At 41.7% G+C, this 16,878-nt stretch overlaps 1 protein-coding gene across 2 annotated transcripts in view; it reads right to left on the minus strand.

The window, feature by feature from the left end:
• Nucleotides 1–16,425, minus strand: part of GPAT3 (glycerol-3-phosphate acyltransferase 3) — a 46,745-nt gene extending 30,320 nt beyond the window's left edge. For both annotated transcript variants that reach the window (XM_018565989.1, XM_018565988.1), the window contains exons 1-3: nt 16,143–16,425; nt 11,846–11,912; nt 1,321–1,615 (exon numbers count right to left, since the gene is read on the minus strand). In XM_018565989.1, the coding sequence (XP_018421491.1) occupies nt 1,321–1,615; nt 11,846–11,912; nt 16,143–16,286 (506 nt within the window). In that variant the 5' untranslated portion in view covers nt 16,287–16,425. The remainder of the gene's footprint in view (nt 1–1,320; nt 1,616–11,845; nt 11,913–16,142) is intronic.
• Between the last annotated feature and the right edge of the window lie 453 nt (nt 16,426–16,878).

Raw genomic sequence — 16,878 nt, forward strand, 5'->3', positions numbered from 1 at the left:
TATATATATATATACACACACACATACTTACCTTTCCCAAACAATACAAAAATTGTATATGCATTTATTGGCGAACAAGGCCTCCATCTATTCCTATATGACAAAGAATTTACCTAAAATTTACCAGGTTAAAGCCATTTGTGCTAATGACTTCCTTATCTACCAACAACACAATACCAATCAATTTTCAAACGGCTTTAATTATTTGTGATATATCAGAAATACCAAAGAGGGCTCATTCTGGCAATGATCGTATTCGTATATATACACTAAATGGTTAACTGAGCGCTTGGAGTGGCTTGTTAGTTGGACAAGTGGCCTGGTAGTTGGGCAAGCCCAGAAAGTTGGAACTCCGTTTCATGATGTACACATTTTTAACTAGGCGAAGTGCCTATTCTGAGACTGGCATTATAGAAAATATTAAATGTTGCTAATCTAGTGATGTGAGTTATGTTTCCCTAGGTTTTAGACACCAGCAGCACCTACAGTAAAACTTAACATTTTATTGGTAACTTTAGCCCATGTGCACATAAAAAACACTGAATCCAAATGGTTTTTTCAAGGTCAGTGCCACTAGTTTGAGCGAAGCATTATGCATGCACTAAAAAAATAAAAAATAAAAAAGGTAGAATTTGGTTGTTTTTAGGTGCATATAGACTAAAGTTATCAATAAAGTGATCAGGTTGGGCTATTTATATTATTATTTATGCATACTTACTAGCTAATGAAGAATTCTTATTATGGATAGGAAGGCAAACAATTTAAAAAATTCATTTTGGTAGCTAGTCACTCCACTAGCTGTCTGAGTCACACGGTCCTCCTTCCACTGTATAGGAGGAACACCAGAGAGGAGGTTCCATAATGAAATCAGTGTAGTAAGGTAGACCAAAGTATGTAGGGTGCTGGAATAGATGTATTGCAAAATTTTACACGTCTAGTTGACAATTATGTGCTAAACAACTACAATGCTTCCATTTAAATTAGCATCTTTAAATCTTTCCTGTCTTGTTACATTTTGCTTGCTCAGTTGTTTCCCATACATGTAACCATCAGGTAGGACAGAGAAAAGGATAATTTCAAAATGCAAACAGGGAAATCATGGCACCTATACAGGCCCAGACTGGCAACTGCAAATAGGTCTAGTTCATCTGAGAATCAATAGGCTGCTTTAAACCAAGAATTCATTTTAGATGTATACAATAGATTCTTTACATGGTCCCAACTCTACATAAGCATCAATAACATTGCAATATCATTTAAAATATGGTCACTTTCAGTCTGGCACATCTAACAAGTTCAGAATGAAACATACTGTCTTACCGAAGTGGTAAAAGGATGCAGTATCGTATAGATACTCCAAGTACCCAAACAAGTGTAAGTCGGAGGCTGATGTACTGAAAGTTGTAGTTTGTTCTTGTTAGAAGATTCCAAGATATAAGCTCTTCAGAGGAAAATCTTTGAGTGACCTCATCTTCCACAATAGCTTCAAACCCTTTCTTGGAAAAGTAAAAGGCATCAGACAATTCAAAATCCCCGCGCTGCAAGTATTGGCTTCGGCTTTGCCTCAAGCCTACAATCTCTTCTTCCATAGGAGACTCGTCTCTCTGTATGATGCCTTAGGAGAGTATAAAATAAGATATTACATTTATTTTTTTGTGTAAAAAGCATGCACTTAGACTCAGACTATAGGGATCTATTTATAAACAATTTACAGATCCATTCATCCTACAAATCTTTGTGAATATACGTTCATTGGGAATAGATGCTCTTAGTATATTTTTTTTTTTTTATGAGGAATGTAATGTGATACCCCAATAGGGCCACCAGATGGCCATAAATACTTACATTTTCTATGCTCCTCAGCGCCATCTAGTTACCATAATGTGGTATTACATTAGACCTGAAAAATACTGAAGGATGTTAATTTTTGCCTCCCACAGAACGAACATCCACAGAGATCCACAGGGCAAAGAGCTCTGCGAGCAATATATCAATAGACCCCTTACAACAACACTGTAAAGTGGATTCTGCTGTCTGAGATTATCCCTGCACAGGTAAAATGTAAATGTCCTGTATTTCAGTTCATTTACTCCGACATTCTTAAATGCAAATATAAGTACCGAAGGTTTTCCTTGATCCCAGGAGTTGTTTGTTTTTCTTCAAAGTATGTGAAAACCCAATCACTAAAGTCTTATATAAGTTGTCTTCAGTATTTTTAAACCTGCAAATTGCATTAATAATATCTGGTGATCCTGTCAGGAAGATGAAGGCCCTTATTCAAGCACTTCCTGTTATGAGACAACAACTGTCTCCCAATTGTGCCCGTGTGTTGTCACCCTGTCACATGCACCCCTGGTGGAGAACAGAAGCGGCTGTGCAGACACACACACACATTGCACAGGCATGGTCCATCACGGTCACTATCAGAAAGAAGGTCCAGTGAAATGAGTCAACACTGGAACAAGTGCATGTAGACAGGAACTGACTGGAGGAGATAAAAGGAGCACCGAAATGCAAAAAAAAAAAAGGTAAAACAAAAAAAACAGCATTTTATGTGAAAAAAACATGCGTTTATATAATCTCTCCCCTGTTCACAATCACTTCCTATTCCCCAGTCACTGTCATCTGCCACACAACCATGGTTATTAGGACTCTAACTGATTTCCCAAAAGTCCACAATTAGCTCAAACTGTATATATCATTAATCACTGGGTACCAGGCGTAACTGAGGAGAGGACATAAGATTTGTACAAAATATAGAAGGTTGCCCCATATTTATTCAAAAAGACAAATTGTATATTTTTGTACTAAGGAGTGTACTACTATTACAAAGGTAATCATTTTTTTAAACTCCTAGCAAAAACCTAACATGTACAGTTCCAATACATAGATATTTGTTTTCCTGCCTAAAGATTTATAAATCTTTTAAGCCACTCTTGAGATTTACATCCTTCTGCCACAATGTTCATCCAGGAAGAATACTACTACTTGTTCAACTTTAGTGCTTCCTGCATCACCTGTTTATTGAAAAGAGATTTAATTAATAAATGCTGATTGATTGTCCTGGGATCATGCTTGTTAGTGTGACACAGCAACCTGGAAAGCTGAAATAATAGAGATGTCACCTGGATGGTTGTAGAGATCGGTGTAGATAACAAGATTGGTTGAATAACATTAAATAACATGGAGTCCTGATCAAGATGGGCAATCTTGTTTGCAAAATTACATTCAAGTTGGAAAAATAGGTAACGGGTGTGAAGCATTAGGTGATGGAGTTTAAGGGAAAAAAAAAAAAAAACTTGGCACTTTCATTATTTTGACATCAGGATATTAGCTATCCAGCTGTCAGTCTTTACACTCTTAAGGTGCCCATACACCTTACGATTATCGGACGAAACTTTTCGTCCGATGATCGAACCGTCAAACGATTTTCGTACGACGGCCCCATCCTGCCCCGATTATCGAAAGGTTCAATCAGCGGTAGTTAAAAAAAAAAAAAACCAACACCTGGACGACTTGCTATAATTGACCGTAATTATTTTCGTTTGCACATGCGCAGTGTTAATTGTACGACTTTTGACGGACGGAAACGCCATCAACCATGCCAACATCGTACGATCGACCAAAGTTTTCAAACATGCTTGACCGGCAAAAGTCGTACGATTGTACAGTACTATCGGTCGGGCACTCTATTCACACTTACGATTGTCATACAAAAAGTCGATCGATAATCGTAAGGTGTATGGGCACCTTTAGGTAAATGCTTTGATTTATTTACCCAGAACAAGTATGCCGATAAAAAAGGACCTATGACACTCTTCCAACTTTCCTGATTTACTCATTTTAGGTTGGTTATTCAGTATTAAATATCAGTATACCTGTCAGTAAACTAGCATTTTCAGAAACAGAAATGGCAGTCCCCATAACCTACTGTCAATGTGAATGCTTTCAAACTAGAACTCTAATCATGAAATGGATTAGTTTTAATTTTTCACGCTTGTATAGATTTTTGGGGGGCACGAATCCTCCTACTGGCACCAACGATGGGGCCCAATTCCTCCACTTTTACCATTCATTTCACACAATTGCTTCCTCTGACACAAATGATGGGGCACTGTTCCACCCCGTGACTCAAAAAACAGGGCACCTTTCCTCCCACTGACTCCAAGCGTGGAAGGAATGGAGTGCCATTAACACCAATCATGGGACATTGTTGCTCCCACTGATACCAACGATGTGGCATTATTTTTTGCACTGGCACCATTGATAGGGCACTATTCCTCCAACTGATACCAAGGGTGGGGAACTATCCCTCCCCATGGATACCAACGGTGGGGAACTACTCCTCCCACTGATACCAACGGTGGGGCACTTTGTATAACACTATTTTTTTTCTTTTGCGTGAACACCATTGACAGGGCACTATTCCTCCCACCGACGCAAACCAAGGGGCAATATCCCTCCGAAGGACGCCAATGATGGGGCCCTATTCCTCCTACTACAATCTGCCCTCCCTAAAACAAACTCAGAAGGATAATGAATTGGCAATTTGTTTAGAAAGTTTGGAGGACCCTTGATGTAGATGATTGATTCTAAAAATGTGCAGGGCAGTAAGTAAAAGAAAGGGGGGGGGGGGGGATTCAGACCCATTACAGACTATACATTTGCATTAACACTGTCATTCTAATGCTTTACAAAAATTGTATGTGATGCACTGAATGAATGCAAGCATATAATCCCCTTCAGATTTAACATTTTTACTATTAAAGAAAAGCACTAGCTTGGCTGCTAGACCAGTCCACACAGCCTCTTCTCCCCGGGCTCCGGCGGTCTTAGCCGTGCTGACGTCATGTGGAATACAAGTCCATTAACTTGTATTACACGCGAGGATGCCAAGGGACATTCCCCAGCTAGAGTGGAGGGGGAGAGAGTGGATCAGTCACTGCCGCAGTACTGAGCATTGGGCGAGTATATATTTTTTTATTTTAGACCCTAGACCAAAACAAGCACTTAACCCTTAATCTTTAATGCTGGCCATGCACATAGCTTTAGTCACTGCTGAAAGCAGTGTTTTATTGGTGCACCCCTATCTGAAACAAGTTGGCAACCCTCAGACCTGTGTGTGGAGGTTCACATAGTCGTGTGTGCAGGAGAAGTTGGTGCTCTATTACAGAAATGTTTCGTTGCCAGATATTTAGCAGTACAGCCCTTGTCAAAAACCATTCAGTGCTAAGACGAAGGCAATATTAGTTTAGTTTAAAATAGACAGCTTTTTTCAAATGCCTGGAGTTCCTCTGTAAATAACTATAAGCAGAGATGCCCTTCATGCATGCAATTGGAAGGACATAGCTCAAGAATGTCACTTGATTGCAGCATATCTGGCTTTGAGCCTTCAATGTGAACAATGCTTTGGTACAATGCCCTGTTATATGCTGAACTGGGCCACAGGATGACAGACAAATGGACTACTTTTTTTTCACCTAAAAGCAATGCATGGTTTTGCGCTTTTATGCATTGCCCTGTGCTGCAATGCACTGACGCCAGGAGGTGCACTGGGGTGCCATTTAAATGCAAACGCACCTAGTCATTATAAGCGTAATGCTCAGGTGTAAACTGGTCCCTAAATAAGTTTTAAAACAAGCCCGCAGTGGCATTTGTAGCAATTCAAATACAACTCTCACAGCAAAAGCATGAAAGTCACTCAAGCTGGCTGTGTCAGCTCACCCAGCTTGACTCTGATGGAGCACCTGCTCTGCTACATTAGAGATTACAAGGCTGCTAACTCACTGCTGGGTAAAGGGAGCTAAACTGTCCAAAAAAAAACAACAACTTTAGTGCTCTCTGATCCAGCGCAGACTGCGGTTTCTTCCTGTACCACAGAGTCTGTCCGGTGTGCGCGCTCACAGCTGCATGCATTGACATTCACTGTAGCTCTCCTCCTCTCCCTTCCGGCGATATCCTGAACTGTACATGCGCCTGCACACATCCTCCTGCACTGCCAGTAGTTCTACAGCCAGGAGCAAGCGACACAGGCACATGTAAGTTTTTACCTATGTGGGAACTTTATTTTTTTTTTTAAGGGAGAACTATGAAGTGAGTGATTTTCACTCATCCTTATAGTTCGAGCCGACGTGCGACAATGAAACTGTTACACTTCGGCTTAATAGATCGGGAAGTGAGCGAAAACATACAGTTGCTCGTTTCTTGATCCTGTCCCTGCAGAGAGCCGTGACTGTCACTCACGGCTCCCTGCAGGGATTCCCCCCCTCCAGCGCTGCTTGGAGGAACGAACGGGGAGGGGGCGGGTACAGCTGGCTCTGCCTCTAGAATAGGCAGAGCCAGCTGTCAATCACGCAGCTGGGTGGATCTTGACAGTAATGTCGGGATCCTTCCCAGCTGCGGCGGTCACAGTATACCGCGAACGGTAGCGCGCGATATACTGAGCTTTGTGTCACGGGAGGATGCTAATTTATGACCTCCCGTGACCCTAAGGAGAACTATGGGGGAAAAAACACTTACCCCATAGTTCTCCTTTAAATGTTTTTGCATATATCTATCTACTGCTTGCTAGCAGTAGATATATGTTTAAAAAAAAATGACTTTAATGTAGTGCACCATTTTACAGAATATAAACCAAAAATGCACCTAAGTGCATTATAAAACATAGTTTAGTGCATGTAAACTTTCAATGTTGAAACAGAGATTATCCATGCAAATTATATCAGATTAGAGTTCTATTGATTGGACATCTCTTCTTCAGCAATGAGTATGGATCTCCACCATGGACAATCACCCTAAGGCCTCATGGATCACCTACTGGCACAGGACACTATAACTCCATCCCTCTCAGTTTACTGCTCTCGTCTTTCCCTTGATTTACTATACCTATTCACTGTACATTCATAAACAATCATGTACTGAATGTTTTTATGTAATCCTGTAAAAAAAAATAAAAAAATAATTTGGGTTTGTCTTTTGATTCTTCATTGTATAGGATTTGTTTTTCTCATTATTCTTGGTGTACCCTTATGACTCTCCCTGTGTTTTAGCATTTTATATTCTAAGTACACCCCTATGGCTCTCCCTGCATGGAGGAATATTTTTTTTGGTGTACCAACAAATACCAATGAAAATAATTTTAAACAAAAATATAAACGAATCTGGCTGGTTGCTGTGGGTAAAAGTCCCAGTTTTCTTTGCCCCTAGGTTTGTAAATCAGTCACCCTATAAGCCAGAAGAAATTAGGACATGCTTGGTACAGCATATATAAAACATATCTGGACTGCTTGGAACTGAATATACTAATATAATGAATATACTAAAAGTCCCAGTGCAGCTAAAGTAAGATACAGTTCTGCTGCAGCTGGTAGCCACAGGTTACCATCTATGTGATTGATCTGCAAATACTTATAATGGAGGGAATCTCTAACTTTGTGACTCATTTGTTTGCAAGGCTGATCACTGTGATCTTTCCTGGGTGCAGAGGTTACAATCCACATACATCCTGAAATGGAAGGGTTGGTGCCAGTTGAATGTTTATAGACAAAGATAATAAAAATTTTAGCCAATGTGAAGTATAAATGTTATGGTGCAAATGTAGGGTTCCTGCTAGTTCAATATATTTGAATCAGAAAAGGCTTTCATTTCTTGTGACTATGGAATGCCCAGGCTGCTTGATCCTTGTAAATATACTCAGACCCACTCTGGAGAAGCAACGTGGCCACTTAAAAAAAATATAAGGTGGACTGGAATTACATTTCGAGACTATGAAGAAGTTATTTAGCAGTTAATTCTGTTTGCAAAGTTTGATCATCACATTACCCTGCCTTGCAATATCACACCTAAAGAGGATGGCTGAGTACACTGAAGTTTGAGGACTTTGTAACCAAACAGTAAACTTTAAGTCATACTTGTCCCCTATCTGATATGACCGACTGTTCTGTGATGCTAAATTGCTTGTCACTCCCATTTGCAGAGATGTCCACAGGCATTCTAGAGTCCACTGTGATGATACTGCAGTCTACTTATCTAATCAATAAACATTTAAATATTTCACAATATACAAATCAGTACTTCACCTATATGACCTTTGACTTTTCCTTTTCTATAATTATGTGAATCACTCAGGAGAGGGAATGCATCCACATTACACATGCTTGTACTTTTCAATTGTGCATGGCAGTTAAGTTAGGAAATGCATACACAACATAGGCTCTGGGGAAACAAAGCTTTTAAGGTGATCTGACAAAAATTATAATTTTGTCAGGTCACCTTAAAAGCCCAGTTTCGACTTCTGGTTCCGGCAACTGATGTAGCGGTCGCAGACAGGAGAGCTCCGGTGCTCCCAGGGCTAATCCGCATATAAAAACCTTCTCATCGTCACTTGCCCTTCGATCTAACCGACACCGTCGGGATTTCCAGATGCATTTATGGATAAATTCCTGGCAAAACAACGCAACGAACCCCAAAGTAAAAGGTACTCCAACACGAGGCAAAAGACCTCAGATTCCATCCAAGATGGCCACTGTACCTGACCTTCCATATGCGAGCTCCTCCTCAGAGGAAGAAACGCTGTTATCCACCATACATGGTCTCATCGCTGCGGAAGTTACCAAACTGCTACACCATATGATTCAAGAGGCAGTTAATAAAACCAGTGTCCAAAGGAATACATGGCCTTTGACACGATCGTTTGAACCAAGCGCAGAGGATTTCGGAGGCAGAAAACCGCACCGTCTCCTCAGAGGAGGGAGCTTATTCTACCATCTCCCAGTTGGATTCTGCTCACCACCAGATACATCTATTGGTTCGGGTAGACGACCTGGAGAAAATCGCTCCGGCCGTAATAACGCGTGGATTACCAGCCTTCCAGAATCTTAACGTCCCTCTTTATTGCTGAGTATTTGTGCCCATAATATTCCCAATCTTCTCTGGCTTAATCCTTCCTGCACGGTGGAACGGGTGGACCTGCCGAACCCTGAACGGCAGACCCCAAGACTGGTAATTGTCCGTTATGTGGATAAAAATGATCGCTTGGCGGTTCTCCGGGCCTTTTGCACCAAAAAAAAAAAAAGAACGATCTGTATAACAATCGTCTTCTCTTCGCAGATTACTCGCATCAAGTTATTAAAAAAACGCAAGGCTTTCAACAAGGTTTGCTCACTTCTTTTCCAGAAAACAATCAGATTTACATTGGCATACCCTGCTACTCTTCAATTCCAATCAGTAGATGGGGCTCAACAATCCTCCTAGGATCCGTCGGAAGCGTATACTTTCGTGGACCAGATGATGGCCTCTGCTCCTTCCTACTAGGGCAATCACTCCCCCCGTCTGCAGCGACCTTCCACACCAGGTAGGAAGACATTGATTCATCTCTTCTTCAGCAATGAGTATGGATCTCCACCATGGACAATCACCCTAAGGCCTCATGGATCACCTACTGGCACAGGACACTATAACTCCATCCCTCTCAGTTTACTGCTCTCGTCTTTCCCTTGATTTACTATACCTAGTCACTGTACATTCATAAACAATCATGTTTATGAATGTACAAAAAATTTTTTTAAGGAATTCCTCCTATGGAAGGATCTTCCTCTGTCCTTGTTAGGGAGGATACATCTGGTTAAAATGATACCATTCGCAAGACTTTTGTATCCTATGCAGACACTGCCCATACTCTTAAAACATAAAGATACCCAGACCCTTAATGATTTTCTTGCTTTTATCTGTCAAGGGAAGAATGCAAGAATATCTTTAAAGAAACTCTTTCTGCCTAAAAACAAAGGCGGTATGGCCTTCCTAAATGTTAATTTGTACAATTTAAGCTGTCTCCTTAGACATTCCCTGGATTGGATCAACTCTTCTTCCCATTACTCCAATTTCTTGGTGGAATCTGAAATGGTATATCCCTGGAGACTCCCTGCCCTTTTACATTGCCCCTTTTCCACATTACCTCCTATGATTCAATCTCACATTTTAATACGGGATACTGTAGTGGCTTGGAGGGAAGTTCACAAGTGCTTGAAAATTAACCCCTATTTTTCCCAGAGATCCAACTCTTAAAAGGCAATCCCTCGTTCCACAGGGTGAGGACTATACAAAACTTCTCCCGTTGGGAACAGCAGGGGGGATCTCCCTCTTCATACATTTCATATCTAAAGATTGCCAAAAGTTACTAACCTTCCCTGAATTCAGGGACTTATATAAGGTTCCCGATACAGACTTTCTACACTTTTCACAAGTGATCGCTCACATTAAAAAACTAAACCCTTCCCTTGCTCTGCGCTCGGCCATTTCTCCCATAAACAGGATGGTCTCTGCCAATAAAGTGTTCATTTCAGACATATATCCTCACCTGGGACATGTCACTATTCCCTCCTTGGAACATTCCAACCTCTCTAAATGGCATGGTGACATTCCCACAGATGAAGTAGTCCAGAAAATACTGAAGGGCTACCACTCAATTTGTAAATGAACAGAGACGCAATTCAAAATCATTCACAGAGCATATTTTGCCTTCCAAAAAGCGCACAAGCACAGTCGAGATTCTAATTTCCTTGACCACGGCTCTAAATGTAAAATGGAGGCCGCTTATTTATTTAATTGTCTATGGTCCTGTCCCTCCATTTAAAGCTATTGGACACTCCTCGAGTATGTGGCATCCACCATAGGTCAGCAGATCCCCTTTAATGCCTTGTTGTATTATTCAATTATTGGGATACCACTATAACCTCATCCATTAAACTTATCGAATTTAAACAAGCAATGGATATGCATCTCCCTTTTGGCAGCTAGACGTGGCATTGAGAGAGTGGCTTTCTCCCCACCCCCTTACTGTCCATAGGCTAAAAGAGGACCTTCTATAATTGCTTCATCTAGATAAATTGGACTCTGGAATGCACTTGGAAGAGGAAAATAGAATCTACGTTTATCTGTCATACAGCAGAGAGTGCTATCTATAAGTCTTGGACTTTCTACTGAATGTCACTGAAGTTACACTATGGAGCCGTAGTGTAGCACTTGCAATTTTTTATGCTATTTTAACATTTATGGAATACGTTTTCGTGTTAGTTATTTTTGTTCTAAAGATGTCTTATGCATTTATAGTGCCTTTTAGGAATGTATTTATATAATTGTATGATTATATTGTAGTTAATACTGTATATTTAACCATCCAAAAATTCTTTGAATAAAAATGTTTAAAAAAAAAAAAAAAAAAGAAGAAGAAGAGCCCAGTTTCCCTAGTATATATTGTGCATGTAGTTTTATGGGGTGTGGTGCCTTGTGCTCAGCATGCTGCATGTCCATGCGGTCACCACCCGACGGAAGGTGGAGGAGCGCAAGCTCTCTAACATCCACCGGGTCCGTGATGTCGTCATGGAGGAGTGGAAGAGGACTCCAGTGGCAACCTGTGAAGCTCTGGTGAACTCCATGCCCAAGAGGGTTAAGGTTGTGCTGGAAAATAATGGTGGCCACACAAAATATTGACACTTCTGGGCCCAATTTGGACATTTTCACTTAGGGGTGTACTCACTTTCGTTGCCAGTGGTTTAGACATTAATGGCTGTGTGTTGAGTTATTTTGAGGGGACAGCAAATGTACACTGATATACAAGCTGTACACTCACTACTTTACATTGTAGCAAAGTGTCATTTCTTCTGTTTCGTCACATGAAATGATATCATAAAATATTTACAAAAATCTGAGGGGTGTACTCACTTCTGTGAGATACTGTAAATGCATTTTTAAGCTTTCCGACTTCTCTGGCTGCATACTTATCCAAAGTGAGTGACATTATTTATATGCAAGTCTGTTCAGATGACAGAGGAAGTGCATTCATTCTTACCATTGGATGCACTAATTTGACGTTTCATACGCTCTTGAAACCCTCTCTGAATGCGCAATGTGGCCCACTGAAAATAAAAATACAAATAAGGATCATTTAAAACTGCAAATCCATGATATAAAAACATACCAGAAAAGTGACCACACCATTCTGTTTACAACCTTTTACATGCCCCATACTTACTACGACTAAGTAGGAAATAAGGTTAAATATACAACTGAATATGGAAAAACAAACTGAATAAATAGTAATTAGATGCAGCACAATGGTGAAGTGATTCTGTGGGAAGATGAGAACTCTGGGGAAAATTCAAAACTACCATTGCAGTGGTGCTTCCCCTGCAGTGCAAGGAAGAAATAAAAAGCAGTTTTTCTCACCTTACCCCTTGCTCCCCCCAGCAGGCGACACTTTTCTTCCCTCTTACGCTACAGGCTCTCGGCATCCTCACTTATAATGTTGAACTCTGCTAAATAGAATGTATTTTTCTATTTCAAAAAGGGAAATGTCAGGGGTCTGTTTAGATCCTGATATTTCTCCAAAGTCGCCCAACAGTACAAAAAAAATAAAAAAAACACACACTCATGCACACATACTGTATTATTAGACATGTGCAAAGACTAAAAATTTGTTTTGGATTAAATGAATGGAAACTACGAACATTTTCATTAGTTTTGTCAAACAAAGCACATTTTCCTGCTATTTTGGATTTGGCCACCAGGGCATTCTGCGCATGCACGCCAAAATCCTGGAGGCGGGATTGTGACACCACGCGTGCACAGCGTCGGGTGACATCACACGTCGGTTGGGGTAGCACAATGTTCTGTTCTTGCCTCGGACGCAAAAGGAGCTGGCTACGGCTCTGCTATCAAGCACAGACAAATGTCGATTTTGATAAATCGCTCAATAGCAATAACCAAACATACCGAAGTTCGTCCATCGACAGAACCTGTTTTCGCTGTGATTTATTTCGTACAAAAACGCCAATAATCCATCCATTTTCATTCGATTCGAAAAAAGTTTCAGCCTCACCCTTCGAGAAAATTCAAGCAGGATTACAGTTAAAAAAAAAAAAAAAGAAGAAGAAAGAAAGACCATCTGTGGAAGATTTCCAAATGAAAATCGAAGAGTGTATGGGCACCAGGGTTGTGACACACTTCACTCAAAGCAGCGCGGAACGGTGACACGCTGCTTCCCCGAGCAGTGTGTCATGTAATTTTTCTCCCCGGCACGTCAGCTTGCGAGAGCTGTAATCTTCAGTCAATCGGCTCGCTCGTATAAACCTGCGCGTCAGGATGCGATGTCTGGCCGGTTATTACGCACGAGCCGATTGGCTGAAGGTGCAGTCAATCATCTGCCTGCACTCAGTTCATACACTGCACGCAAAGCTCTGTGCCGGAAAGCTTTGCGTCGCTCTGCATGGGTTTGCGTGCAGTGTGTCACGGGCTTAAGGGTCCACCGATAAGCAGCCCTGTGCCGACAAGCTTTGAGCCCTGCAGTAACCTCCGCTTATGGCAAAAGCAACTGTAGGTGTGCAGACTGTTTTAAAGGCAGCAAAACAGAGCAAACACAAAGCTTCTGTTTTCATGCCTCTGTACCGGCACCCCAATGTCACAAAGCCAAAACTCAAAATCAACCATGTTTAATTGAAAATCTGTGGGCAGACCTGCAACCAACAGTGCATAGAACATTTCTGAACTAGAGACATTTGCCAAGAAAAAAAAATGGGAACATTTCCAACTGCAAGAACAGTGAAAGTGACTGTCAGCAGTCTGCAAGAAATGTGTGGAGGCTGTGATTTCTGTCAAAAGGGAGTGTTTGTAAGCAGAGACTAGTGTACATGCCATGTGCTATGGTTTATTTATTCAATTCTAGGTTATAGTCAGCAAATAAACAGCAATTGGTATTGTAAGCAACTGAAACAGGTTATGTTTGGGTTTGTTCCTTGCATAGCTAGTGTCGCTGAGAAAACAAAACACGTCATTTGATCGAGGGGGCCAAACTAAAACTGTAAAGCTGGCCATAGACCTTACCTTACAACCATCGCAAGACTTTTGTCTTGCGATGGCTGTAAGGTAATTTAAAAGAAGCGTACGATCTGCCCATCTTATACAGGCAGATCATACTTGCGATCGTCGCAAGCCCGCCCCGCTGAGCGGCGGGCTTCCGATGACTGCAATGCTGAACGGGCAGTGTGCGCTTGCGCACACCGGCCCATTCGGCATTTGTCTTACGAGCATGCCACAAACCCGCCGACAATCGTACGATTCTCAGCGGGTTTTCGAACATGCTTGTAAGACAAAAGTCGTGCGACCTTACAGTAGCAGAGGTCGCACGCCTTCCATACACCTTGCGATTATCGTACGCATCGCGGGATTTCCAGCGATTATTGTACGATAATCGCAAGGTGTATGGGCACCTTAAGGCTACATTCAAACTAGCACTCCTGCATATAGGGTATTTAAATGCAGAACACTTTTTCTGGGAAGTATAAAAGAAACTTTAGGCTTCCAAGAACACTTTCTCCTGCATTTACATTTTCTAATCAGACCCTGGACGCAAATAATTTTATTTTCTTTAAAAGGGACCAATCACACCACATCCAGATCACCTCCAGACCAGATTGTTTCCGGACCCAAAATGCATCCGAATGTATTCCTATGCTATTTCTGGCCTCTGTTCACACCAGCGCAGTCCGCTCCAGACCAGAAAAATACTGCACGTCTCATTTTGTCTGGAACGTACTGCAACTGCAGGCACGTTCAAATCATTTTTCAGACCAGATCTGGAAAATAGTGTGAACCTGCTCTAAATGCAGTTAAACTGAATGCACCAAAATGCAGGTAAACACCCAGGTTGAATGTTACCATTTAAGCAGTACTCCGGGTAAACATTTTATTAACCCTTGCAGTGAGACTACCACTGCACAGGTTCAGTACTCATTTCTGCCTAGGCTCAAAAGTAAAAAAAAAAAAGTTATACTCACCCGATCTTCCAAGCTGGCTTGCTCTTAGACTGGTCCCTGGAGCCCTTCCCCCCTCAGCTGCAGAGGTCTAAGGGCCCTGAGTCATCACATTCTATACAGTGTATAGGACGTGAGGATGCAGAGGGGCATACCATCACTGAAGGAGGAGGAGACAGGCTGGAGGGAGCGCTATCACAGCCGGCCGGCTCCAAGGATCAGGCGAGTATAACATTGCTATTTTTAACCCAAGGCAAAAATGAGCACTTAACCCTTGAAGTGAAGGGGAAGCCCCCACGCGAAAGGGTTAATAAAAATTTTCACCCGCAGTTGTTCTTCAAAGCTTCTTGCACATTGCCGCAAGAGAGCCACACAGCGTATATACCAGTGTAATTATCTGGCTGGGAGTGACAGCTGTCCCATACAGAGAGCCTGTACAAATCAATGACTGGCTGGCTGAAGCCATGGCTATATGGGCCTGTATGCAAATGTACATTTATACCCACTGTTTTACATACTGGGACTTATGCACTGCCCCAAATGCAGATCCTTTGCGGTCAGGAAACTGTGTAGGTCCCGGTATGCACATAAACAAAGGGATTTTCATAGATACCTGTACATACGGTATGCAGCTTCAGCTAGCCTGTCATTGATTTGCACAACCTGACTATACATTGCTGTGCGGCGGTGCACCCGTCACTCCTGGACAGATATATATGTTGGGATAAACGCTGTACTGTGCTATTGCTGCCATGTGCAAGTGGTTTGAAAATCGTTATGAATTTAATGTGTCACCTAAACACATACTGTATAAATGTGTCAGTGTGAATGAGGCCCTAAATCAGTGCAGTGTCAATCTATGTTGCAATAGGCAGATGGTGACTTGAACTTAGGGCAGGGAGGGAGTGGATCACAAACTCAGCAATTACACATGTACCTCCTTAGCAAGAAGTTTAACCCTTGGTTGGCAATTGCCTCAATTGAAATCAAGCATTACAAAAAAAGGGATTGTCAACACAGTTTAAACCACAAAGTGCCCAGATGTTTACATGCAGGTGAGCCCTGAAGCTAGCCATGCACCAAGCAATCAGGTTGAACAACACCGTGCAATCAGGTTGAACAACCTTCTTTTGATCTCCCAACGATTCTGTACTACAAAAGCAAACCTGAAGAGAAACAAATTGAGTGGATTGTTAAAGTGACACTTTAAAGCAGGACTTCTCCTCGTAGATCTAAAAGTACATTAAACAGATATTGCACATTCAGATTGCAAGGCTATGCGGTCAGCTTTCCTCTGCACAAAGCAATGCCAATGCAAACATTGTGCAAACACCTTACCTCTAGGGTTTTAACCAGGATCTTCAGGTAAACCTCCGAGATGCCTAAAGACATGCCAAACATGGATGGTAACATTATAAACACGATAATCACAGCGAGCCATACTGTAAAGATATTGTAAGCCAGGGTTGTAAAGTCCTCCATGGCTCAGGCCAGCTGGGAGCCTGTGGCTGCAGACTATCACATCTGAGTCTCCTCCGCTGGCTGAGACTTTGACAGAGCAAGAAACTCCAACTACTCTGGACTGGAGAAGAGTTCTGACTTCCTATACTTTCCCAAGTCACTCCCCCACCTCTGCTCCTCCCTGATCATAGCACAGCACCACTGAACTATGCTCCAAGAGCCAATGCTTTGGATCTTTGCCCTTGTCACAGAAGAGAATAAGATGATCAGACTTTTGCCAGTGTCAGACTTTTTGTTGTGCAATGTAGAAGTGACATAATTAGAGTAACGTGCCATGTACACAATACATTGTTATCATGTTCACTAGCATTCACAGTCTTTCTGCAATGAACTAATAATTCAAAGTTTATGTCACTTAAAGGTAAAGTAAATCAAAATAATAAATGCACACATATTCATAATATAGTTAGTCCCCTTCACACCTCCGCGTTCCATGTACGCACACCAAACGTGCACAAAAAATGTGCACTTTGAAACAGAACATGTCAAAAACATGCAATGTGCTTGCACTGCCATTACTTGTTAATGGCACCTCAAACGTGGCCAGGAAAAT

Source organism: Nanorana parkeri, unplaced genomic scaffold (genome assembly GCF_000935625.1).
Source record: "Nanorana parkeri isolate BGI_ZX_2015 unplaced genomic scaffold, ASM93562v1 scaffold906, whole genome shotgun sequence".
Lineage (NCBI taxonomy): Eukaryota > Metazoa > Chordata > Amphibia > Anura > Dicroglossidae > Nanorana > Nanorana parkeri.